We start from the raw sequence: 26,129 nt of genomic DNA, 5'->3' as shown, positions 1-26,129 counted from the left end.
CTGTGCCAACATACTTTACTTGTCCTGATGGGATTTGGCAAAGGGTCCTCCAGCAGGTTTCCTTTTTCCTCTAATTTTTCCCCCTTTTCCATTTAAAAAATATATTTTATTGATTTTTAACAGGAAGAAAGGGATAGAGTATTGGAAACATCGATGAGAGAGAAACATCAATCAACTGCCTCCTGCACACCCCCTTTTGGGGATGTGCCCACAACCAAGGTACATGCCCCTGACCGGAATTGAACCTGGGACCCTTCAGTCCGCAGGCTGACGCTTTATGTTTCGGCCCCTTTTCCCATTTTTAACTGTCACTGGGTTCAAAGGGGTTTCTCCTTTGTCAGTGCCATTTCTGGTTTATCTGCTCCATTTCCCTAACAGTATCAGCCATTTAACCTTTCCCTAAAACGGCCTTCCGGCAGCCTGGGCCCATGCTCCCTTCAGGTAAATGATCTGTTGGCCCCAGTGTTGTCTCAGAAGGGCTCTCAACAGACAAAAGATGGGCTTCCTTTTAGAGCGCCAGGCACCTTCTGGTATGTGCAAGGAAGTATTCTTTCTGCCTTTTTAATTAGGAAAGGAACCAAGAGGGCACTGTTGGCCTGTAAGTTTTGGTGAAGCTGGAGGGGTAATTTATTCCCACACTCGGTCTGCTTCCTTTTCCCAAATTGCTCTGGGTCGCCCACCTTCCTGTTACCTACCAACACCTGGCCATGTGGGTCTACTCGACTCAGAATGGATAATCCATTGGTTAAGTGTTGAGCAGTTAGGTAACATGTTTTAGACACTGAATTCTGCACTGTAGTATTCTGTCTGCTCGTTCCCTTGAAAATGCATCCGGTGCGAGTGGCATCCTCCAGAGTTTTCGGAGTCGAAAGCATAAGCCAAATCCAGGGCGCTTGACTGGAAGGCATAGCTAAGGCTTCCCTGCAGACCGCTGCCTGGGACAGGGCAGGCGCCGGCGCCAGAAGGAGAGATAACCTGAACTCGCACTTGCAGCGGAATGTGCCCTGCGGCGGCGCAGGCTCCCTCAGCCACGTGCGCCAGGGCGATCGCAGGTGGAGCTGGAAGGTGGTGCACCCCCCAGCCTCCCGCCTCCCGAAGCCTCCACAGCAGGAACCCGGGCCACAGGACTCTCCTTCCTGCATCTCGGAGACAGAGCTGCCATTGAGTCCCACGCCACGGTCCCCACGCCCAGGTTCCCCCGAAGCTGGGGCGCCACCCCCTTTCCACCGGGACTGGGCACGGGGCCTCGGGAGTTGTAGTCCTGGGCGGAGCGCGGGCCCCGGGGCACCGGCGGCTCGGACTCCAGGTCCCGGCGGGCGCCGCGGCGGGGCCCAGGGGGAGGGCGCGGCCGAGGGCGAGGGCGGGGCCGCCGGCCCTTTAAACCCCCGGGGCCGCTCGGAGGGCCGCAGCCGGGACGGCGCCACGCGGGGCTGGACAGCGCGCCGCAGCCGCTGGGCGCTCCGGGGAGGTTCGTACTGGCCCCTGCTTCCCGGGACCCTCCAGGGATCACAAAGGAGGCTCCTGCCCCGGGTCCCGGGACTCGCCTGCCGCGGGCTCCGGGCGCCCCCCCGGGCGGGGGCCGGGCTGGGCTTCCCGCGGGAGCCGCGCTTCTCCAGGGCGCAGTGGTCGCGGGTTTGCGGGCGTGTGGCCGCCCGTCTACCGGGCCTGCACCCACCCTGGGCTTTCCTTTGACTCGGCCCCTTGGCCGTCCTTCCTGCTGCTCGGCTGCCAGCCCCGCTCCTCAGGGGAAGGAGGGGGACTCGCTGTCCAGATGTTATGGCGCCACCTAAGCCCCCGAGTGCCGGTGACTTGGGGGTGGGACGCGGAGGCCCCCGGTAGGTGTCAGAGGGTGGCCACGTTCTGGCGTGAGCTGAGCTCGGTGTGGGCACTCCGGGTCCCGGCGGGAGCTCCGAATCAGGTGATGACCACCTTCCTTTCCCCACCCATACCCCGTGCCCCCGCGGCTTCTTTCACCACTCACTGGACCCTGGACTTTGACCCATCTCTCTCCACCAGGCCGGGGCTGTTGATGGTTTTGGCGAAGTATCTTAAGATAGCTGGGCCTGCCCCCCTCTTCCCCACCTACCTCTTGTCATCCCTCCCACACCACTACCATCCTGGCTCCACTCCCTCATGACCGCCTGGATCCTCCTCCCGGTCAGCTTATCAGCATTCTCCATCACTGGCCTATGGACTGTGTGAGTAGAGGGGAAGGGGGAGACGACTAGGAGACAGAATGGGCCCAGGCTGAGGAGGGACAGGGCCCCCGCCAGGACCCAACAGGAGCTTGGTAGCGCACACAAAGTCCCTTGTCCTGTTGCAGGCCGCAGAGTGATACCCCCGGTCACTCTGGCTGTCTCCAAACCCTGGCTTGATGCCTGGACAAGTCCCTTGGGACAGGCTGGCACCACTGCTGTCCAGCAAGGTGGCCCTGACAGGCATACTTTTAGCCAGGGCAACTTCCAGAGGGCTTCTTATTTGTGGCCATTGCTGTGGGTTCTGGTGTGGCATCAGGGCCATCCCAACCTGAGTCCCGGGCAGGGGCAATGATTATGAACGGGGCCAGAATCGAGGGAGAAGAGAATAGTCGGTGGGGGAAGGCTGGGCTGGGCTGGGCTGGGGTCGTGGGGTGACAGTTCTGTTCCCACAGGTATGCCATGGCCGTGATGAACCGCCACGTGTGCCCTGTGGAGAACTGGTATGGCGTACTCTGCAGACAGCCTCACTCTAAAGCTCCCTTCATCTCTGTTCCCTCTTGGGCCGGGGCTGCTGCGAGCCAGACGGAGACGCGGGGTCACTGCTCTTCTCTGACATTGGCGCGCCTGCCCCCCCAGGCATGGCTTCGTGCCCACTGCTTTCCACCATCCCTCTGCCCCCTTGGCTTCTGTCTCAGGCAGGCCCTGGGAAGTGGGCTCTCCTGCCCCTGATAAGGGAGGTCCGGGAGGGTGGTCTCTGAGAGGCCTGATGTACAGGCCAGAGGGTTCCCCCAATCTACTCTGTCCTGCCTCCAGGTCTTACAACGAGTCCTGCTCTCCTGACCCTACTGAGCAAGGGGGTCCCAAAAGCTGCTGCACCCTGGACGATGTCCCCCTCATCAGGTAAGGCCTGGAACTGGGCAGATCAGTGAGACCCAAGGCCCTGATAGACTCCCAGCCAAGCCTCTCCAACGGGCCTGACCCGAAGGATTTCACAGGAATAATAAATATATTAAGAGCACTTAGTAACAGTACTGCTTTCCAATTACTATGTGCCAGGCACTGTGCGGAACACGTTACATGTATGACGACTAATCCTGCCAGCATTGGGGCAGCTATTGTTCTATTTTATGGGCAAGGAAACTGAAACTGAGTTCTGTCGTCCATTCAGGTCACATAGCTAGTTAGTGGAGCTGCCTAGATTTTCTTACTTTTCATAATTTTATTGAATTCAGAGAGGAAGGGAGATAGAAATATCAATGATGAGAACCATTGGCTGCCTCCTGCACACCCCACACTGGGGATTGAGCCCACAACCTGGGCATGTGCCCCAATGGAATTGAACCTTGATCTCCTGGTTAACAGGTCGACACTCAACCACTGAACCATGCCAGCCAGGTGACATACCTGCGTTTAAGCTCAAGGCCTCTGATTGCCTGGCCCACCTTCTGGCTCAAACCAGCTACAGGCCTTAACAGTCTCAGGGAGTCCAAGGAGTCTCGGGGTTTGCTAAGCAATCCTGGGTCCTCGCTAACTTGTCACACACATGAGCTCTGCTTTTTCTTATAGGGGAGGGGGTACCACTGAGGACCATTTGTTTGTGAAAGACACTGGTCCTTCTCGGTGGCTTAAATTGGGCCCAGATGAAGCAAGAGAAGGCAAGTGGGCCAGAATGGGGGCCCTCTGGTGCGCCTGCCCCTCTCACTCTGTCCTTGCCCCCTCCCCTCAGCAAGTGCGGCACATATCCCCCAGAGAGTTGCCTCTTCAGCCTCATTGGCAACGTGGGTGCTTTCATGGGTGAGTTGTGCCCTTGGCCCCTAGCCAGCCCAGTCCAGCCCACCCCAACACCCTTCCCCCCAGGAGCGCACAGGAAGCCCTACTCAACGTGGCCCGCCCAACCAAGGGCTAAAGCAAAAGGGGCCACTTCTCTCCCTGCTCCTTAAAGACTAGAGGCTGACCCCACACAGCCTGAGGAAACCCAGTTCACCACCCCCATCTATTCCCTCTGGCCCTCAAAGTGTCCGGAGGGGTGAGAGAAGCGGGCTCCTGAACAGGGCAGGGCCAGGGGAAGGCACTAATGCTGGCTCCACCCATGCTCTTCCCCAGTGGCCCTGCTCTGCCTCCTGCTCTACGGGCAGCTCCTGGAGCAGAGTCGGCATTCCTGGATTAACACCACAACACTCATCACAGGCTGCACCAACGCTGCAGGCCTTGTGGTGGTTGGAAACTTTCAGGTATACCGCTCCCCAACCCCTCGACCTCTTGAACTTCCCCTGAAAGGGCATGGCTGTCTGCAGGGACTCGGTCTCCTGAGGGTTGACCCAAGCTGCAGGGGCAGCCCCTCAAAGTTGGGGGTGGGGAAGGGGGTCTGGGAGGGAGAGAGAAGGGGAGAGGGACAGGGCTGCTTCACTGTTCAGCACCTCTCCCTGGGCCCAGGTGGATCATGCCAAGTCTCTGCACTACGTGGGAGCTGGTGTGGCCTTCCCCGCCGGGTTGCTGTTTGTCTGCCTGCACTGTGTCCTCTCCTACCACGGAGCCGCCGCCCCTCAGGACCTGGCTATGGCCTACCTGCGGATTGTGCTGGCAGCCATCGCCTTTGTCGTCCTGATCCTCAGTATCCTTCTAGGACAGGGCCGCCAGGAAGTCCTCTAGCCCAGCCCTTCTCTCACCCAAGACAAGGGAGACCATCCAGGTGGTCTCCGCTCCCGCTCCTGGGAGTTCGGGGCCCATCCTTTGCCCCAGCCTAGTTATATATCCAGGAAGGCAGGTGTCTTCCGTCCCCACAGGTCCTCCCAAATGTTTCCTTAGCACTGTTCCAGGCGGCGTCTTCTTCATCCACGAGAGCTCTCAGCTGCAGCACGGGGCAGCCCTGTGCGAGTGGGTGTTTGTCATCGACATCCTCATTTTCTACGGCACCTTCTGCTATGAGTTTGGGGCCGTCTCCTCAGAGACACTGGTGGCTGCATTGCAGCCTGCTGGCCGGGCCTGCAAGTCCTCCGGGAGCAGCAGCACCTCTACTCACCTCAACTGTGCCCCCGAGAGCATCGCCATGATCTGAGGGCTGGGGAGGGCGGCTGGCCCAGCCCCCAGTACTCCCCACGTCCTCTCTGCATTCATTTTGTACCAAAAACAATTTTGAGAAAGTATTCGGTTGGGATATAGGCTTCCTCACTCTTGGAAGAGTGGCCATCCCACATCCACCTGTGCCATAGAGGAGCGGGCCCTGGCAGCTCCCCACTCTAATACTGTCTTTATGTTTAAAGGTCACACATCCTCAGTCACCCAGCCACCCTTCAGGTGCCTTTATACCCAGTGCCGAGGTCAGACCACTGGGGTTTCCTGCTGCAGGAACTGGGGGCTGGGAACAGCAAGAGGGATAGTGATGGGGGGTGGGGGGGAGGGTGAGCACACCTTAGTCTGTGGGAAGGCCCACTTTGGGGCCTACTGACCTGCACTGGGATTCTTCACTCTGCCCCTTATGTTCTTTAGGGCAAGTAGTACAGCAGAACCATGTGGGAATTTTAGTACTTTTTTTATATATATATCTATTAAAATAATTCTGATTTGCATGTTTGTAGTCTGTTTTGGAGAGTCAGAGGGCCTGGTTTAGGACAGCTTTCCCTAGGCAAAGAACACCCATAGGGAGAGTCCCGAGTGCCAGGTGCTCTGAGAGCAGGGCTGCCTCCAAAAAGGAGGACAGGTACTAGCCAAACATCCCTCCAGGGCTTGAAACCCTTTTTGGGCTAAAGAACCAACTATCTGATCATTTCATAAACTTTCCCCACTCAGAGTCTGGTTTGAAATTTGATTCCTTAGGGGAAGGGGGTGGGGAGCACGTAAAGAATGACTTTAAAAATGTTAGGAACAAAAAGAAAGCGCCTGGAATTTCAAGGTTAACTAAAAATCACAGGGGTGAAGGAACGCATCTTTAAGTGCCTACTGGGTGCCAGATCATGACACATTCTGCTTTCCAGTGGCCTGGGCTCCACTGCCCTCAGGCCGGCAGGCTGGGCAAGGAAGGATGTGCAGCCTGGTGCCTTCTGCAGTCCAGGCCCATCTTCGCCAGCAGCAGGAGGGCCCTAGTGGAAGGTGCCATAGGCCCTAGTCTAAGCAATGCAGCCGCACGGTGTGTAAAGAAACCTTTAATGAGGGTCTGAGGTGCAAGAGGAGGACGTGGAGGACCAATGCGTGGCCCCAGCTGCTTCATGTGTACATGGCTTCATGCAGGCTCTCCAGCCGGTGCTTCTCCTGCTGCTTGCGAGCCTGAAGGAAAGAGGCGGGGGCTATAGAGGAAGGCCAGTGGGTGAATAGATGGGCCAGCTATCATGGAACTGGCTCACACTGTTTTCGGGCCCCTGGTATCTGGGTGCTCTTCACTGAAGTTACCGAAAAAGCAGCCAGGGCCAGGGGGCCTGAGGCCTCCCCAGCGTTGCTGAGTTGGGAGATGAGAGCATCGAGGACAGCCAGAGGGAGCCACCCCCGCTACTTACCACTAGCCATTACCTTATCCCGTTTGTGCTTTTCATAAGTATCATCATCAGTGGGCAGTTCATGGCGGCAGAGCGGGCAGGAATTTGTCTGGGGGGAAAAAAACCAGCAGTGTTCTAGCCCAGGTCTGGTCTTTCTAAGCTAATATCCATCCCCTGCTCCCAATTCTCATCCTGACCCTTCTTTCTTCTCTGATTCCCAAAACGGTTCATAAAAATAAAGGGGTTGGAGAACTGGGCAGGGTGAGCAGTACCTTGCTTAGCCAGGGCAGAATGCAGTTGGAATGGAAGAGGTGATGGCAAGGCATCTCAATGGCAGTCTCCTCCTCCTCGAATTCCAAAAGGCACACGGGGCACTTGAGCTCTTGAGGAGGGAGGGCTGATCAGGAGAGCTGGACAGCCCCACCTCCCAGCTCCCACTCACTCCTAAAGGTCACTTGCCCCAACCTGGCCTGGAAAACTGAAGGGCCAGTCCACAGTCTGGCTTGGGGGGTGGAGGAGGAGTGGCAATAAGGGGGGTGAGGTCTGGCAGACCTGCCTCAAAGAGCAGAATTAGTGTTCTCACCAGGCCGAGAGCCCCTGATGACGGTCCTGGGGAGGCTCTCAACCGCAGTCTTGGCAGCAGGTGGAGGCAGGTGGTCATCCCAATCTACCAACCCCAGGTTTCCAAAGTCCACACTGTTGAAGAGAGACCTGCGCAGAAGGACGCAAGGTCAGAAAACCATATTATCTCTTTGCCTCCACAATTTACCCGGCGTCCATAGGTTAACACCCTCTCCAGCTAGTTAACAGCTACCCCAATCAGTACCCCAATCACTAGATTAAGAGCAGATCGAGAAATGGTTTACAGCTGCTGTCACAGCCCCAACCACGCAGGCTGTTTATTCCCATTGTGCAAATGAGGCAACCAACAGGCTCCGAGAAGCTACTCGGGCCACGCAGGAAGGACCTGGGAAGCCAGATTCCAAGTGACAGGGCCCGCGAGCTTGTGGTTCCTCCGCCCGGCACTCACCCGGCCACGCCCCCACGGCTCCCTTCGCCCACCTCCAGCCCGACTTGCCCCAATCCACCAGCTCGTCTTCCCGAAACTCCCTAGCCGGGAGGCCTGCGGTCGAGCCAAAGTATCCACTTTCCCTTAAATCGAGCCTCCGGACTAACTCCAGAACATCCATCCGTCCTTCCCCGGACTCTGCCGCCCCGGGTAACCCGCCTTCCCCAGCCGGCCCCGACCCAGACACCTGCGCCCGGCGCCGCCGCCCGGCCCCGCGCACCCACCTCGCGATCTCCAGCAGGATGTTGGTTCGGGCATCCCCCTCGGGGTTCAACGGCTCGCAGTCATGTTCGTCGAAGTAGGACGCCATCTCTGACACAGCAGTGCCCAGACCCCGCGGACTGCGGCTTCGCGGCTCCAGCCAATACACTAGCGAGGTGAGAGGAGGCGGCCAATCAGAGCACCCGAAAGGCGGGCGCAGTGGGTGTTTACGCGCACGGAAAGCGGAAGTATTAACGCTCTCACCTCTCATTGGCCTGAGTAAGTCAGGTGACCAAAGGCTAAAGCCAATGGCAAGGGCCGGGCTGATGAGAAAACTTTTATTTTGGAATCCGAGCCCAGGTGGATAGGTACGAGGAGTGATGTGTGGGCGCCCTGAAAAGCCGGGTGTTTGGGAGGTAGGGTGTCCTCAGTCGGCTCTGCGGCTCAGAGGGTCTCGGCAATGTAGACGCTGAAGGCCTCTCAGGCGGAGGCACTGGTCCGGGGGCGCAGAAAGGAGTCTGTGCTTCCCGCTGCCCTGCCCGGGGGCCCAGCGCGCACTAATGCACCCCCTGAGCTCTAGTTGGTTCAGGAGTTGGCTCTTGAATCCTCCCCTATCTTCCCCCCCTGCCCCGCCCCCAACACACACACACACCCCTTTCTAAAGGCTCATTTTCAACCAAGAAAGGGAGTATCCCTGATGGGGAATCTAGGGCCTTAATTGCTCCTGTCTATCAGTGTGACCTTCAGACCATTGCTCAACTTCTCTCCTTGCTCCAGTAGAATTAGCGGCTTGAAAAAATAAGTAGTTTGTGTTAAGGTCCCAGAAGGAGGTACTTGGGAGGCCAAAAGTGGTAAAGAATTATTAATTTAGCCGAACCGGTTTGGCTCAGTGGATAGAGCGTCGGCCTGCGGACTGAAGGGTCCCAGGTTCAATTCCGGTCAAGGGCATGTACCTTGGTTGTGCGGGCACATCCCCAATAGGGGTGTGCAGGAGGCAGCTGATCAATGTTTCTCTATCCTCGATGTTTCTAACTCTATATCCCTCTCCCTTCCTCTCTGAAAAAGTCAATAAAATATATTTTTAAAAAAGAATTATTAATTTATTAGGTCATCAGAAAATTAGATGGGCTGAGCACCCAGAGAGGGGGAGTTAGACTCTAGGCAGGCTTTTTCAGCAGGGAATTGCGAATCCTGGGCAAGTACGAAGGAGAAGTTACTGGTCTCAGCAAACGGGATGTGGTCTAAGCAAATGGGATGTGGTCTAAGCAAAAGGGATGTGGTCTATGCAAAAGTGAATGTGGCTTAGGAAATGACCTAAAGGTCAGTTTCCCATGAGAGGTGAGATCGATTCGATTATTTGATCAGATCTAATAGATTGCATCCCTGACTACCCATGAGTCTCCTGGAGAGGGGATTCAGCTTCAGGGGAAAAAAATTTGTTTCTGTTTAGATTTAACCCTCAAAGATTCTGATTTAACTGATCTAGGCCTGGGTGTGGTATTTTTATAAGTTCTACATGTGATTCTAATGTGAGGCAGGCTTGAGGACCACAGCACTAAATGATTTGATTTATAGCTACCATTTATTTGCCACCTAGAACCCTTACATTGATGGATATGGGAGATAAATATTATTATCCCTTTTACACACATAAAACCCAAGCCAAGGAAGTGACTTGCCCAAGTTCATGTGGCCTCTAAGTGAAGGCCAAGTGCTCTCCTCCATCTTTCCCAGGGCCAGGAAGATGGTAATAATCTCACTGGGAGTGTTACCAGACAGGGACCTGGCCGGAGCTGGTCTGCTGGATGGGCTGTAGTGTGTGGGCTCTTGACTTCGTCGTGTGGGAAAGATTTCACTAAGCAAGTCCAGGTGCTTTTGAGGATATGTTTATTAAAGCTAGGGGAAGTGAAACAAGGAACGGCTTAGGATGGAAGAAGCCATCGAGAGAGCCTTGGCGGGGCTGCTTTGGCTCTCCAGAAAAAAGTGAGCCAAGGAGAGGCTGCTGTCAGCTCACTGGAGAGTCAGAGAAAATGGGGCCTTGGAGAGAGGTTCGGGGCAGGGCATTAGCCTTGGACGAGCTGCCGCTGCCCAGTGCTGCTCTGGTTACAATTCTCACGGGGTTCCTTAGAGTTTAGGAGAGGCATGCCTCCGGGGAAAGAAAGGCCCGGACATATTCCTGGGAGAGAGAGTGTACACTAGGGTCCTAAGTTTGGGGGGTTTTAAAGGCTGAGGGTTTAGGGGAAGTTTTAGGGAAGGATCTCATTAGAATATTCCTCAGCTTTTCCAGGTGTATCCTTTCAGGATTGTGGTCTCCCCTGATTGGTCGGCGCCAGGGCAGAGGATCATTAGTAATCGAAGCTGGTCCTGGTGTCACCCATCTGATTTTGCTGTTTTTCCTAAGCCGGAGCTGAAATACAGCTGAGGCCTAGGTGTTACCTCTAGGGAGGAAAAGTCAGGGAGGTCTAAACTGCATAGATACCAGCCATCGATATGCCAAGGCAGGAAAAGCCACCCTGGGTTTGAGGTCTGGCACCAATTTTGCTCATTGCTAAACACTCGGGGATTTCTGCCCTAGTGACCTTGTGTAACTTGGCAGGAAATGCTTGGTCCATTTGTTCAGCTCTCTGTCTGAGTTTCCACTTGCCAAGGAATTTTCCTAGCTTACTATCCTACCTCAGAAATAATGAGCTAGTTTGGCTCAGTAGATGGAGCATCGGCCTGCAGACTGAAGGGTCCCCAGGTTCGATTTTGGTCAAGGGCATGCACCTTGGTTTCGGGCACATCCCCAATAGAGGGTGTGCAGAAGGCAGCTGATCGATGTTTCTCTCTCATGGATGTTTCTGACTTTCTATCCCTCTCCCTTTCTGTCTGTAAAAATAAATAAAAAATATATTTTTTAAAAGAAGTAATGAGCCTGACCGGTTTGGCTCAGTGTATAGAGCCTCGACCTGTGGACTGAAGGGTCCTAGGTTCAATTCCGGTCAGGGGCGTGTACCTGGATTGCGGGCACATCCCCAGTGGGAGGTGTGCAGGAGGCAGCTGATTGATGAGAGAGCTCATCGATGTTTCTAGCTCTCTATCCCTCTCCCTTCCTCTCTGTAGAAAATCAATAAAATGTGTTTTTTAAAAAAGAAGAAGCAATGAGCTCTGGTGAGGGGTCCACACAGCTCTCAGGTTTGTTCTTATTTCTCTTCCAGTAGCCATTTCTCTCTACTTAACTAGGAACTGCTTCTGTTACACACTTGACCCTGAATTCTCCTTCCTTCCCACACTTGAGTTTGAAATGCAGTTAAGTCGCCCACGCTTGGGTTACTCTGCATCCACAGTCTTGGCAGGGCCTTCTTTCCTTCTTCCATGGCCTTTACCCAACGATCTCTCCTGTGGCCCCGAAGGCACTGCCTTCTTGGCCCTGTGTAGCCCTGTAGCTTTAAAAAGCCCAAATCCTCTCCTACAGGGCAAACTCCAAGCCATCCTTTGTTTTTGTTTTTTTTGTTTTTGTTTTTTTTGTTTTGTTTTGTTTTTTGGTGTTTTTTTTTAAAATATATTTTATTGATTTTGTACAGAGAGGAAGAGAGAGGGATAGAGAGTTAGAAACATCGATGAGAGAGAATCATTGATCAGCTGCCCCCTGCACACCTCCCACTGAGGATGGGCCTGCAACCAAGGTACATGCCCTTGACCGGAATCGAACCCGGGACCTTTCAGTCCCCAAGCCGCAAGCCATCCTTTGTATTGCATCACAACACCACAGAAACCCTTCCCGGTTTCACCACCACCTGCCTCATCTGTGATCCGATGCAAAGCTTGAGGAAAACCAGGGGCAGAGAAATTGGGAAGGAGTAAGTGTTCAGAGGACAAAAAGCCTAGCCTCTCACCTTGTGATCCTTGTGATATAAAAAACATCTGAAGTGCTTCCCTCTTTGTCATCCCATCTGGAGTCCCATTGGTCCTCTGAGCACCCCACAAGACATCTGAATAATAACAGATTTCATTCTCTGGGAAACGGGCTCAGCAGACACCAGGTGAAGGGGCTGGTTTGGGGGTGGTTGTGCCTTTACCCCTGCACTGCAGAAGGACCTGTCTGTGCAGGGCTGGATCAAGTAGGGAAGTGAGAGGAAGGGGCCACTTCCCCCAGATGGAGTCCTTGGGGTGGTAGCCTTTCTAAGCAGCCCAAGGGGTGGAAGCAGAGCAGAATGAACAACCTGGAGACCTACACACACACACACACACACATACACACACACACCAGCTGTTAACCAAACAGCACTTTTTAACCAAGCAGCAGTGTTTACTGAGCTCCAAGTGGGGCTGGCCTGGCATGGCCAGTGCAGCAGGCTGCCCTCAAGGGCCAGTCAGTGGCGTGATGGGAGATGCAAAGGTGCACACTCTGGAGCTGCCCTCAGGCGCTCACTTGGGGTGGCTCAGATAGGAGCAGGTGCCAATGTTCTTTGGGGACCAGAATCAGCCAGTGTGGCCATTCGGCCTCTCCAGGCCCAAGTGGGTCAGCCCCCAGGGCTCGAGGCAGGACCTGAGTCCTGGGCCTGTGGGCCACTGCTGCCCTCACTTCTCTGTGGGAGGAAGATGACCAGCAGCACGATCAGGACGATGAGCAGGCCGCCGCCCACCACCAGCCCCAGACAGACACGCCAGCGGATATTCTCCCAGCGCTTCTTCTGGGCCAGCGTCTTGGTTGTCTTGCTGAACGCTGAGCTCTGTAGATGTCCCCAGACACAGGGCAGGAGTTAGTGGTTCCCTAGAGACCTGAAGCCAGCTCCTCCCAACCCTCGTGGCCTGATCTGCTCCCACATCAGTGCCCGAAGTTGAGTCCCTTTCTGCCTGGAACCTCAGCCTTCCTGGCCCCAGCAAGGTGTAGTCTCCTCCTGCATCCTTTCCATCTGTCTGCTCCCTCTCCCCACATTGCCTCCCAGCCTGACTCCTTGTCTCAGACACTGGTGTAGCCCTTAACTTGCAGGCCTTTGGGCCAATCTTCGGTTAACAATGCCAGTTTTCAACTTTAGGAAGCTCCACAGCTTCAAACCAAGGCCTTCCCATTGCCTGCCTAGGCTAGGGGCGTCAAGAAACCCACAGGCCCCACCCTGGCCCTCCAGTCCCACCGAGGGCCTGGAGGCCCTGAGCACAGCCTATGAGCTCCCTATCAGGGCTCCCGCTGGCCTCTCCCTCCCCCCTCCCTGCTTTCCCAGGCCTCACACCATGTCCAGGAGTTGGTTTGAACGCTGCTCCAGCTCCGAGAGTTTCCCATCGCGCTCCAAGACCTTGTCAAAGTTGTTGAGCATGATTTCCGTCACCTCGTCCGCCTGCTGCTGGCACTGCTCCAACTTTTTCCCTGCCTGGGCACAAAGCCCAAGGTCAGGGCTGAATGAAGTCCCCACCCAGCCCTCACCTAGTACTGAAATCTAGGTGGTGTGTGTGTGTGTGTGTGTGTGTGTGTGTGTGTGTGTGTGTGTGATGTATGGCAGGGGAAACAGCATCTTTCATGTAAGGCAGTGTTTCCCAAAGTGTGGTACGCGTACCCCCAGGGGTACGGGAAGAGTTTGGTGGGGGTATGCGTTGCACCGGAGTTCGGTGGGGATATGCACTGCACCGTGCTTAGCTGCGCCTAATTCTATGTTCTCATGAGTACCAGGGGTACTCAGTGTTACGGAAATTATAGAAGGGGTACACATATGTCAAAAGTTTGGGAAACACTGATGTAAGGATATATGTGTGGAGTAAAGGGCCCACCTCCTGGGTGTGGGTGGCTCACAGGACCCTCCTCTTGCCCATCAAAGCAGGTCCTAGGTTAGCCAGCTTCCTCTAAGGATGGGATCTTCCCAGAACCCCACCCTTCCACAAAAGCAGGTACTTTTCTCTCCTGCTCTAGCATAGGCCTCTAATCTATGGTTCTAGAATGGCACACTGGCCCTATGGCTTCCCCCAGCAGAGGAAACCAAGTACTTGGCTAGAGGTCAGATAGAAAGACCCAATCCACAGAGCTAGACATGTAATTCTGGACCATTGCACGTCATCGCCTCTGCCTAACCCACACACACACACAAAGACACAAACGGAGATCAGATCTTCCTCCTTGGGCCTCTGAGTGGTCAGGCCAGTTCTGCCTCCTGGCCTGCCCTGCCCACATCAATGCTCGAAGCTGAGTCCCTTTCTGCCTGGAACCTCAGCTTCCTGGCCTCTGACCTTTGGCCTCCCAGCTAGCCAGGATCTTCCCTGGTGTCCAACTCACACAGACGAGATCAGGCTTGGATCTTATCCAACAAAAGTACCCAGCTCATTTCAGAGGATTGGTAAGGGAGGTGCAGGGTCCAATTTGGGGGAGGTTGGGAGGACAGGGGAGAGGAAAAAAGCCTGGGTCACAAACAAGAAAAGAACTGGGCTTTGGACACGTGCAGCTGAGAGAGACCCGGGGCAGGAGGTCCTGGTTGGAGAGCTGGAGGTCCAGGAGCAGGTTGAGGCACAGGTCGGGGAGATGAATACGAGAGGATTAACAAACCACAGCAATTCCCTCCTCCCATTCTAGTTCCCCGCAGCCCATCCCTCTTCTCCTCTCCTCCCCATAGAACACTGGCCAAGCTCCCTTTCCTGCCCCGCCATGTTGTCCATTGTCCGCAGTAGACACTTTGGCACTTGACTGAATTCCACTTAAAACCACAGAAAGGAAAGGAATCTGGTGGTTACAGCGGGCCACCTCCTACTCAGGTAAGAATCTTCATTCAGGATCCTTGCACACAACCTCCAGGCATCCCCAGCTCATGAGTCTACCTCCCCAACTGGGCCACAAGCTCCCAGAGGGAGGGCAGGGCCCAGTGCCCTTCTTTTGTCTGCCTGGAGTCAGGGCCCGGGAGACCAGCACAGTGCTGACCATCGCAAGGACTGGGTGAGTGAGTCATTTGTGTTATAGCCTGTCCAAAAGCAACTCTTATTTTCAAGAGCTGTTACCCCCGCGTGTTTATCTAGCCTCGCAGGCATTTCGAGGGGTGGCTTCAAAAACCCGAGCAGGTCAATATTTGCTCATGAGCTAGAAAAGAAATATTTGCTTCAAGAGGCAAACCATGGTAGACAGGTATACTCACCAGCCAGGGGAAGCAGTACTGAGGAACAGGGAGGAATAACAAAGAGAGCAGGGAAACCGTACTCCTCTCTACCACATCATGACCGCTATTACGATGACTAGATTATTCTACAAGGTTCCATTATGTGGAGTCGCCCGTGTTCAAACAGTACAAGGCACCCACACATTCAAATTGTCCTAGGCAAAAACTTGGGACTGGACAAATATTTGAAAATGAGAATCGCTGCTAGAGGTTGGTGGGGACGTTGGATATTTATTTTTTCTACTCTGAAGACTACAGCTGTTGTTTTTCTCCTGCATGGGGTGACACTGGGTCACATTCTCTAGGAGTGCTGGCTGGGCCTCCCACTGCAGTCCGCAGCCTCCTTCCCCCGCTGAGCACCAGGCCTGTCTGGACCCCAGATGGGCCCAGGCCTGAAGGAACACATTCGCTCCAAGGAACACGGAGGTCTCAGGCTCAAGTCTCTGGCCCTCCTTGGCCCCATTCAACTATAAAGAACCACAGGATGTGGAAGGAGGTAGCAGCCAGAGATCAAGGCCAAGCTGCCTGCTGCCACATTGAATGCAGCCTAGTGCCTGGCACACAGAGACATTTGGGAAATATTTTCTGAATGAGTTGTGCCTGTTCTTAAGAAGATCCCGCCCTAGCCGGTTTGGCTCAGTGGATAGAGCGTTGGCCTGCGGACTGAAGGGTCCCAGGTTCAATTCTGGCCAAGGGCATATTCCCGGGCTGCAGACTCAATCCCTGGTGCGGGGTATGTAAGGGACAGCCAACCAATGATTCTCTCTCATCATTGATGTTTCTCTCTCTCTTCCTCTCTGAAATGGATATATATCCCTAAAGGTCGAGGAAAGAGACATATACGATACAAGTAGAGAAGAATAAAGAGTTACATTGGGAGATGCAAATAGGGAGTATTGGAGCTGCCCACAGAGGGGTGATTCCTGAGAACCTTCATAGAGTGGGTGGGGTGAGCCTTGAAGAAGGGGGTGGAGCTGGGGCATTCTTGAGGGCTAGGCAAAGGGTAAGGGTGGAGGGGCAGGGTGGGCCAGAGAAAAGTCAAGAAGAGGAAGTGCAGGTCCTGGCTGGGCAGCTCAGTGGTTAGAGTGTTGTCCGGATATGCCAAAGTTGCAGGTTTGGGCACATACAAGTATCAACCAAATGGATGCATAAATAACTGGAACAAAAATCAATCCATCTCTCTCTCTCTCAAATAAATAAAATAATAATAAAATACATTGTAGAAGAGAAGAGAATGCTCATTTGGAGGGAGGGACGGTATAGGTCTCTGAGCCAAGGGCGACACTGCAGAGGTGCTTCAGGATAACTTATCTGTGGGTGGTAGGCTGGCATTTCTGGAAGTGAGAAAACTTAAAACAGAGAGGCCAGCCAGACAGGGTGAGAAGAGAAGTGCCATCAGGGTGAGATGTCCATTAGGGGTGGGGGGAGGGGGAGGCAGGGAATGTAGAGGATGGGTGGGGAAGAGAGGCACTTCTAAGCCCTTCCAGGTACATGAGCAGGGGGAGAGCAGGGAGCAGTGTAGTTGGCAGACAGAGAGTGGAAGTTATACAGGAAATGTTATTGACAGACAGTTATCCTCTGCACAGAATATCCCTCCTTGGACACTCAAATGTCCCATTAGATTTTTCCAGGCCAAATTTAGCCCTTGGTTCCTCTGAAAACAAAGCTCTCAAAATCTCCCTAACTCTCTTTCAAATCCTGCCTCTGCCATTCACCCCTGAGTACTGCAGACCAAGGACATGACCTTCCATTTCCTCATCTATAAAGTGATGACAATAATAATATCTACCATAATGTTATCTAAGACATGTCACATATTATAAATAGCATCTTTAGCACAATACCTGACACACCCTAGACACTTGTTTAATAATAGCTATTCTTACTGATTTAGCCCAACTTTTCCTAGCTTTTTTTTTTTTTTTTTTTTTTTTTTTTTTAACAGTCAGATCCCAAGCTCTACACAACACTGGTGCTCAATAAAATCTTTTAGATATTTTTTTACAAAATATACATCCAAGTTAGCTCTTCTTTATGGTAAATGTTTGCCCTTAATTGTTTCTAACCTAAATACAGAACGTTATAATTCTTTAAAAACATATTTTATTGACTTCCTACAGAGAGGGAAGGGAGAGGGATAGAGAGTTAGAAACATCGATGAGAGAGAAACATCAATCAGCTGCCTCCTGCACATACTGGGGATGTGCCCACAACCAAGGTACATGCCCTTGACCGGAATCGAACCTGGGAATCTTCAGTCCATAGGCCGGTGCTCTATCCACTGAGCCAAAACTGTTAGGGCCTAAGTATAGAACTTTACATGGGCCTTTGAGAACCTGCATCTAGTTTATTTCCATCAGGCGCTAAAGGCTATTGAAGTACTAACAGCCACCATTCAACCGACACTACTCAAAGCCAAGCACTGTGCTGGCTGTCAGTTCACTTTATCTCATTTAATCCTCACAATAATTCATTGAGGAGAGTACTCTTATCCCAGTTTTATAAGAAACTGAGGCTCAGAGGGGTTAAATCACCTGTGCTAGGTCACAGAGCCAGTGAGGAAAAGAGCTGAGAGTTGAACCAACGGAGACTCCAAGGATCACATGCTGAACACTTGTGCTAACCTGAGTGCAGGCAAAGGGAGGCCAAATGCTTTAGCTGACTGGCTAACGACTCAGCAGGCCTTTTGATGCTGTCCACTCAACTTGTATGCATATGAAGAAGGCCAAAACCCAAATTCTTTGGACAGTACATGAGAGAGGACTATCTAAAACAGCGTTTTTCAACCGCTGTTCCACACACAACTAGTGTGCCGCGAGATGTTGCCTGGTGTGCCGTAAGTGCAGACAAGACAAGAATTTTATAATTTTTCACTATTTTGTTTACTTAATATTTCATAATAAAGAAATTATAAAATACTTTCTTTGTGTTTATTTGATTCCTATTCAAGAGAATTACTTTATATATAGTCAATATAGGCACAGAGTTAAATTTTTTAACATTTTCTAATGGTGGTGTGCCTCGTGATTTTTTTCATGAAACAAGTGTGCCTTTGCCCAAAAAAGGTTGAAAAACACTGATCTAAAAGATGAATGAATTCACGTCATTATCCATTCAATTTCCGTCTTTCCTGTCACTGTTCCTCCTCTACCCCTGATAGCCATCATTATGTCCAGCACAACGGAAACACAAGGAAATATTTGACTGAATGAATCAGAGAAGGAAAAGGAGGAAGGCCCAGGTAGGGAAGGGGGATGGGAAAAAGGAAAGGAATGAGCTGTGAGCAGAGAAAGGGGCAAGAGGGAAAGAACAGAGGAATTGGGGTGGGAGACGGTGGGTGGGTGAATGGGGGGGGGGGGGGGGGATCAATGTATTCTTCCCAAGCTCTGATCTACCATTTGCCTCCAATGAACCTGTGAGAGTCCCAGAGTTTCCCTCAACACATTATCCTGCCCTCAGTTTTCATTTCAGGAGTTCTTTCTTCCCCCCAAATGCTAACCCCTCTCCCCGCATGATCCCTTGCCCTGCACACTGGGAAATAGGCTCTGGACTCGGTCCCATTCTCAGAGCCTCCCTCAGTTTCCTGGCGTGTCCTTACAGCTCAGCACTACCTTCCTGCCCAGCTTCCTCTTCCTGCCTCCAGTTCCCCGGAGATGAGGCCATCCAGGCATGGCAGCCGCCAGCCGGGCCCTTCCATCCCACCTCTGCCAGCCTCTCTGCAGCAGCACCATCAAGCACCAGGCCTGCTTCCTGCTGGGCCCCTCTTCCCCAGGGGAGGGGAGGGCAGCAGCTGGCACCACGTGTTCCACCTTTGCCTTGGAGATGGCAAGTGAGGACAGAGGCCAGAATCTGCAGCCAGGGTGGCGGCGTGGCAATGACTCAACTTTGCAATGTGTCCCCAGATAGGGATTAGAAGGAGGGCCTATGCCACACTCAGATAACCTCAGTGGAACTTTTCTAAGCAACTTCCTTCCTCTTTCACCCCAAATACCTGCCTTGGGGCTGGCTCAATCTCCAACCGCCCCAGCTGCTCAGGTTCCTAACGGGGGCTTGACTCCTCAGAGCCCCAGAGAGGGCTGAGGCGGTCAGCACATTACCTACCCCTTCTCAGGAGGCGTGCCAGGCAGGTGGGTCTCTGCCATGCTCTCTCCTTTCACCTCCCAGGGACCTATCTACCGAGCAAGGCAGGTATCGCTGACCCACTTCTCGGGGGAGGAAAGGGAGGCTCAAGGAAGTTAAGTGACTTGCCCCGGGTCACAGAGCCGGTAAGTGGCCGCCACCAGGACCTCAGCCCGAGCCTGCAGCCAGCCGGTGCTGGTAACCACTTGGCTCAGAAAGTGGACCCAAGGCAGCGGCTTGGGGCTCAGGCCACACTCTCCCTCCCTCGCTCAAGGGCAATCTAAGGGGCTGACCCCGCCAGGCCCCAGCAGGTAACCCCGCCCAGGGACTGCAGTCTCCGGGTGACGCCCCCACCCCCTCAAGTGTCACACCCCCTTTGCTCGTCCTCTGCCCCTGGCCCGGCCCACCCTGCCCTCGGGGCCCTTACCATAGCTGCTGCCGCCGCTGGGCTCGCTGCTGCTCCTCTGCCCAGAGCGGCCCCGGTGCCAGAGCCCGGGAGGAAGCGGAGGGGCGGGGCAGGGCGGGGCGGAGGGGGGGCGCCTTCCCCCACGACTGTGACCAAGTTCAAATTAAACCGAAAGCAGACAGCAGTGGCGACCAGGGCCCTTAGGGCGCCTCCTCCCGGGCCAGGGGAGCCAGCTGCGCACTCTCCAGCCTCCCGCATTGGGGCTGAGTTGGAGCAGCCGGGGCCCCACGTGGGCCCTGGAGCCGGCTCTGGGGGCATCTCTGGCACTGCATCCAAGATCAGGTAGACCCGGCTTACCTGGGGTGGCACGATTCATTCATTCTAGGGGGCTGTAGGAGCACCATTGTCAGGCACTGTGCCAGGTGTCTCCAGGGTCTTGCCCACCGTGGTGAGTGCATCTCACCCACCTGTAACCATACACAGACCCCCCCCGCCCCCCCCCCCCCCCCCCCGCACCAAAGGTTTTGTAGTTTTTTAAGTATTTTTTACTGGTCGGTTGATTTGAAAGAGAGAGAGACATCTATTTGTTGTTCCACTTATGGATGCATTCATCAGTTGCTTCTGCATTCCTATGCTCTGAGTGGAATGGAATCCCAGCAACCCTGGCGTAAGAAGACAACGGATCCCCCCGCCAGGGCCAAAACTTTCGAAACTGAAGTTTATTCACAGTAAACATAGTGAATGCACTCCCTGCCACTGAACTGTGCATTTTTTAAGTGCTCAATTGTATGTTCTGAGAATTTCACCTCAATTTAAAAAGAAAACCGAGCCAAAACCGGTTTGGCTCAGTGGATAGAGCCTCAGTCTGCAGACTGGGGGGGTCCCGGGTTTGATTCCAGTCAAGGGCATGTGCATTGGTTGCGGGCACCTCCTCGGTGGGGGAGGGTGTGTGTGTGTGCAGGAAGCAGCTGGTCAGTGTTTCTCACTCATCGATGTTTCTAGCTCTCTATCCCTCTCTCTTCCTCTCTGTAAAAAATCAATAAAATATATTAAAAGAAAAAAGAGACCATCGAGGAGAAGGTGCAGCTCTAGCTTTTCTGTATTTCCCAGGAGGCCGAGGGCAGCGCTGCCCTGACGTGACCCGGCTCCTCAGAGGCTGTGCGAGGCTGGTGGTTGGCTGCCCCTCCGGAGCCCTCCCGAAGGTGAATCTCCCACCTGTGTGCTCTCCTCGTGCTGCAAAGAAGTCAAAGCCACCTCTTCACCCCAGCCCCTGCCACCCTCAACGTATTAAATGTGGCCCCTCTTGAGGGCTCCCTCCCTGGGGTTGAGCCCCTGCGAGCACAGACCCAGCCCTCATCCTGGACAGTCCGGGTCCCAAGGAAGAGGTTTCAGCCAAGTTTCTTGGCCCTGGAGACAGGAGGGGCCTGAGGAGACAGAGGATGGACATCGTTGTGGCAAAGATTACCAATGAGTCTCTCCTGTGCTCTCCTCCTCCCTCCCCAAAACAGGTTAGTTTCCATTTTGGAAACCCTGTGAGGGTAACAGGGACAGACAGCAAGAATTCTTCCCCCAAAGCAAGGCAGACTGGGCACTGGAAAGAATGACAATGACAATGACAATGGGACCTGGTGGGGAGGAGGGAGGCGCAGACAGAGCCCCATTGTACAGGGAGGGGAAGGAGGGCCCGAGGCCCTGTCCTGTGATGCTGATTGTGCTCAGCCACAACGTAGGGAGAGACGCGCACCCCCTTAGGTCAGCTGAGACCCGCACCCCCTTAGGTCAGCTGAGACCCGAAGTCCCTGCTAAGTCCCAGAAGGGCAGGCACAGACAAAAAACAAATACAACTTGCAAAACCACAAGAAAAGGAAAAGCAGCTCAGTTCCTCTAAAGTCTAAACCCTGCCCTAGACTACCACAGGGCCACAGAGCAGAAGTGGCAATGATGGGAGAGACAGATGGCCCTTAACCAGGTTCCTGGATGCTCGGCCCAGGAAAACCTCACGTCTCGGTTAAGGCTTCCAGCAGAAAAGTAATAAAGCGACATGGCAAGGCCCAAGAGGGACACCTAAAAAAGTTTTGAATTTTCCATGTGCCAAGGCTCCCAGACAAGTTTTGTTCTTGAGGCCTGTGACAATGAATGGAAGAGAGGGAATGATAAAAACAAAAACAAAAATAAAAAACAGGGAGGCTTCAACTTTCCTCTCCAAACATGCACTCTCCACCCCTCCCACAACTCGGGCCACAAAGGGGAGAATCCAGGGTGTGCTCAGGGAGAAAAGGGCCAAAGGCCAAAGGCAGGAGGAGGAAGCACCTCACAAGGCAGGGATACTGAAGGGTCTTTATTGCCTTCCAGCCGCCATCAGTGTCCCAGCCACATGCTGGGCCCTCCAGGACTCTCCAACCAACCCCGAGGACCTGGGGAACCTGCCGCAGTTCAGCTCTCTCCTCCCAGGGGATCAAGGCACTCCCTGGGGCAGCCAGGGTAGCAGAGGGCCTCAGAGTGAGGGGCGGAGGGCTGAGCAGCATTCCCTGTGGAGAGGACGGGGGAGAGGGCCCTGCTTGACAACCGCCCGCCACGGAGGGATGTCCCGAGGAGGAGGGCAGGGGGGTGTCATCCTAGGAGGGAATGACACCAGTGGCAAAGAGCACGATGAAGAGGATGACGATAAAAACAATCACACAGATGATGACGATCATCTTCACATTTTTCCACCAGAACTTCCGAGCCACCTTCTGCGATGTCGTCTTGAAGTGCTCAGACTGCAGGGGGTAAGGTAGAGTGAGAGTCAGTTCCTCCTCCCGCTGGGACAATAGCACACACACAGGCCCCCATGCCATCCATCTAAATATGTAAGTGGAAAGTGTTGAAGTAACAGACGGTTACACAGAAGATGTCCGATCCTCCTACCTTGACAAACATACCTTCACAACCATCTGGTGGGCCAAGTTTAAATTCAGAAATCTTGGACTCCCCCTGGCCACGTGCCTACCCGCTTCTCTGCTTACCCCTGCACTGTCATTCACACATGCTCACACCCAGGGCTGTGACACGGGCAGCACAATCCACCCCTTAGGAGAACAGAGTGAGGTCCCACGATTCCTTGCCCCGACCCCTGGGGACTGCTGATGCTGGAGGAGAGGGGCCAGGGCAACACGGTGGTTGGAAGTGAGGGAATGTGCTTTCTCTCCAACTGGAGCTGCAGTAACTACGTTTCATGCTCCCCAGGTCGGGCTGTGGAAAGAAGCACTAAGTCCCAAGGAGACAACAGAGCTGTGCCCACGATTACACATAGGACTCAGAAAGCCCCAGCCAGCATGTCCCCGTGGACAAAGAACTTTAGGCTCCAGCCTTTGCTGAACTTTAGAGGAACTCCCTTCTGGAGCACCTGGCTGGAGAGGGAGAAGAATGAGGTCGAGCAGATGTGTGGGAGATGTTATTCTAGCCTTCAGCTCGCAGAGGACTCCATCCAAGAATGCCACTTCTCTAACCAGCTTCTTTTTAAAGCTGATGCAGCAAGACTCTAGCAGTTTTCACTCCCGGAGAAGGCCAAAGGGCCTTACGGGGATTTTCCAAAGCCAATATTTTGGCCCGGGGAGGCCAGGTTCAAATGACTGTCAAGGGCAGCTTTCAAAAGGAAAACCAACTTCGAAGGAGAGAAGCCTAAGAATGCCTGGATTCTTAGAAAATGCCTCCATGGGTCAGTCCCCGCCCACCAACCCCGGTCATTGGATCTATTCCCTGGACCAGTACCAACCGGTGGAGTAGAACAGGATCAGAAGCGAGGACTCGGCCAACTTCAATTCCCAAAACAGGTGAAGAGGCAGACTTCCCTCCTGTTCATTTTGCTCCCAACACCACCAACCCCCAAATTCCCAAAGATCCTCCCTCCCTCCCTTCCTCTAGTCCCCAGCGGGCTCCCCATCTCACTGTGGCTTCCAGATCCTCCGTCTTGTTGCGAAGATGGTCCAAGTTTTCTCCTCGGGCCAGGATCCGCTCCACATTCTGGGTCATAATATTCTTGACTCCCTCCACCTCACTCTGCAGGTTCCGCACTCGGTCATTTCCTGCACCTCCACTGGCCTCCTCCTGGGCAGCAACACAGGGGTTAATTAAGCCAAGTGGCAGAGGAACTGAGGCTCAGCATCAGAGGCCAGAGGAGGGGAAGGTCTAAGCTGGACTTTAGCTTTTTGCAATGCTTGAATTGTTTGCAAACAGAATGTTTCCAGGTTCTCAGGGCCTCTGCCAATGAAAAGAAGCACACCGCTGGGTTCCTCTCTACTACTTCCTCGCTCCTCAAAGAAGGTCAGAGGAGACAGCTGAGCTGACATTGCAAAATGGAAAACCCCACCATTTACCAATGCCCAGATCCTCCAGTGTCCTCATTAAAAACGTCTGTGTTTGCTCAGTTTGGCTCAGTTTGGCTCAGATCGGCCTGTGGACTGAAGGGTCCCAGGTTCGATTCCAGTCAAGGGCATGTACCTTGGTTGTGGGCACATCCCCAATAAGGGGTGTGTAGGAGGCAGCTGATCGATGTTTCTAACTCTATCCCTCTCCCTTCCTCTTTGTAAAAAAAAAAAAACAAAAACAAAACAAAACAAAAAAAAACAATAAAATATATATATTTTTAAAAAAGAAAAAAAGTCTGTGCTGGCCCCAACTAGTTGTTCAGTGGTTAGAGCTTCGGCCCAAGGACTGAAGGGGCCCAGGTTCGATTCTGGTAAAGGGAATGCACCTCAATTGCAGGCTCACTTCCCTTGGAAGTTTCTCTCTCTGTGTCTCTCCCCCTCCCTTCCATTCTCTCTAAAAACCAATGGGAAATAAGTCCTCTGGTGAGGATTAACAACAACAAAATGTCTGCGCTGGCCAGTAGAACACCCTCACCTGGCGCAACCCTCCCTCCCTCTCTCCACGGGGGGTGGCTGGAGAGCTGTTCTGGCACCCGCCTCCCGGCAGCCCAGTGCCGTGACCCAGAGCACCGGCAGCCAGGCTCCAAGTTCCTCACCAGGCCCGTGACAGCCAGCCGTTGGGCCACAACTTCTGCTTCTCCCCAATCCCCCTTAGCTTAGCTCCATGTGCGAACATGTCAGACTCCCTGCCGGCGGGCCACATGCCTCGTTTATTTGGCCCCTGTTAGCCTCTGAGTTTGACAGGCTTGCACAGGAGCCAAACAATCACCAGGTAAGTTGACATTAAGTAAAAACAGCAGCCTGGGCACTGGGGGAAATGGAGGGCCAGTCCTTCCCGCTGAATGCCTCATCCCCAGGCTTCACGATAAGGTTTTTGAACAAGGAAGAGAAAACGTTATTAAGCTCCTCCCTCTCCAGACCCACTGGATCTCCAAAAACAGGGCAGGGTGTGGATCCACAGAAGATTATCACAGAGAACCGAGTTCTGGTTCTTTTACAAACTCTTAGTTCTTCCTCATGTGTATAAAGAGGGAGACTCGGAGAGACAGATTCTTAGGGTTTCTCTACACTACAGAGTCTATAGGGCAAAGTGAAAGGCAGAGGGGGAGCCGAGGCCGGAATCTACACTGGGAAACAGCAGCGCAGCCCAGGAATGTCACATCACCTGCCGGGCGGGCGGGGTGGGAGGGTGGCGGGAACTGGGGGAGGAGATGAAGGGCCCCTCCGGCAACTCCTGGCCTGGAATTCGCATTCCTCACCCCCCACCGAGGCCCAGCTCTAGGCCCCGCCGGCCCTGAGGTCGAGGGGAGGGGAGAGGGTTAAAGAAGGAGTAGGAACAACAATTTCGGCAGCTCAGAGCTATTCGCAGTTAGCTGTCAGCGCTGGCCCAGCCCTCTCACTTGCCACCTTCTCAGCTTTCCTGATCCCCAAGTCCCTCCGGCTTGTCTTTAAATTACCCCCTTCCCAGTTCCCAGCTCACTCACCATGTCTCAGCAGCTCAGGCCAGTCAGCAGCAGAAGTCGCCTAGTCTGTCTCCTCCGAGGGCGGCCCTGAGTTCACTTCCTGCTCCAACTCTCAGCCCGCCTCCCCCTCCCTCCCCACCTGACAGCCCGAGCGGCTCCAGCCACACCTCACGCAGGTCCCCCAGGTAGGCGGGCACCCTCCTCTGCCCTCCCCGTCTCCTCCCTAACCCAGGCTCAGGCTTAAAGCAACAGGACTCCCCGGCACCCCGGGTCTCCGAACTTGTCAGGAATCAGAAAAGAAAGAGGAAGCAGCCCTCCCGGGTTCCCTAAAGCTGTACCGCTGACAGAGAAAGGGCAGCCGGCTTCTAGTTATGACCAAACATCTGACTCCAGTTTGTAGAGATTGAAATAAAATTGGGATGGGACAGTAAGCCCCTGCCAGGCCTAGTTCCTATGAAAGCAGAAAGCAGATATGAACACTTTTCTTCTTTTATTTTTTTAATTTTGCTTTTTAAAATGTTTTTTGTTTATTTATTTATTTTTTAATCTTTAGATATGAACATTTGCTGGACAACGCTTGCTCTCTTGTCTGTAGATGGGCAGAAAGCACTAACCCCCCAAAGTCTGGAGTGCCGCGATCCTGGGCTCAGGTATCAGAAAGCTCTGGGTTACCCCGGACCCTGAGTGAACCG

General features: G+C 53.7%; 4 protein-coding genes across 6 annotated transcripts; 1 reads left to right on the top strand and 3 right to left on the bottom strand.

The window, feature by feature from the left end:
- Nucleotides 1–1,343: 1,343 nt before the first annotated feature.
- Nucleotides 1,344–5,764, top strand: TMEM150A (transmembrane protein 150A). Its single transcript, XM_084900287.1, has 8 exons — nt 1,344–1,468; nt 2,017–2,198; nt 2,651–2,698; nt 3,012–3,098; nt 3,925–3,992; nt 4,302–4,429; nt 4,632–4,809; nt 5,015–5,764. The coding sequence occupies exons 2-8, from the start codon at nt 2,134–2,136 to the stop codon at nt 5,251–5,253; spliced, it is 813 nt and encodes a 270-aa protein (XP_084756413.1). The 5' UTR covers nt 1,344–1,468; nt 2,017–2,133; the 3' UTR covers nt 5,254–5,764.
- A 557-nt stretch (nt 5,765–6,321) lies between these two features.
- Nucleotides 6,322–8,597, bottom strand: RNF181 (ring finger protein 181). Of its 3 annotated transcripts, XM_084900292.1 has the most exons (6): nt 8,199–8,597; nt 7,958–8,102; nt 7,248–7,375; nt 6,937–7,046; nt 6,699–6,773; nt 6,322–6,458 (listed from the first exon to the last, which is right to left on the bottom strand). In XM_084900292.1, exons 1-6 carry the CDS (start codon nt 8,203–8,205, stop codon nt 6,399–6,401), a joined length of 525 nt encoding a protein of 174 aa, XP_084756418.1. In that variant the 5' UTR covers nt 8,206–8,597; the 3' UTR covers nt 6,322–6,398. The 3 variants fall into 3 exon arrangements, with proteins under 3 accessions (XP_084756418.1, XP_084756417.1, XP_084756416.1); XM_084900291.1 differs by having other exon boundaries at nt 6,686–6,773; nt 7,958–8,467; XM_084900290.1 differs by having other exon boundaries at nt 7,958–8,460.
- Nucleotides 8,598–12,201: 3,604 nt separating this feature from the next.
- VAMP5 (vesicle associated membrane protein 5) lies at nt 12,202–20,040 on the bottom strand. The gene is made up of 3 exons (XM_084900289.1): nt 19,590–20,040; nt 13,145–13,282; nt 12,202–12,646 (listed from the first exon to the last, which is right to left on the bottom strand). Exons 1-3 carry the CDS (start codon nt 19,884–19,886, stop codon nt 12,437–12,439), a joined length of 645 nt encoding a protein of 214 aa, XP_084756415.1. The 5' UTR covers nt 19,887–20,040; the 3' UTR covers nt 12,202–12,436.
- Nucleotides 20,041–21,891: 1,851 nt separating this feature from the next.
- Nucleotides 21,892–25,769, bottom strand: VAMP8 (vesicle associated membrane protein 8). The gene is made up of 3 exons (XM_084900297.1): nt 25,459–25,769; nt 23,496–23,654; nt 21,892–22,327 (listed from the first exon to the last, which is right to left on the bottom strand). The coding sequence occupies exons 1-3, from the start codon at nt 25,459–25,461 to the stop codon at nt 22,184–22,186; spliced, it is 306 nt and encodes a 101-aa protein (XP_084756423.1). The 5' UTR covers nt 25,462–25,769; the 3' UTR covers nt 21,892–22,183.
- Nucleotides 25,770–26,129: the final 360 nt, after the last annotated feature.

Source organism: Pipistrellus hanaki, assembly GCF_964339955.1.
Source record: "Pipistrellus hanaki genome assembly, chromosome: 12".
Taxonomy (NCBI): Eukaryota; Metazoa; Chordata; class Mammalia; order Chiroptera; family Vespertilionidae; genus Pipistrellus; species Pipistrellus hanaki.
The sequence above is the reverse complement of the archived record's forward strand: the minus strand, read 5'-3'. Positions and strand labels throughout refer to the sequence as shown.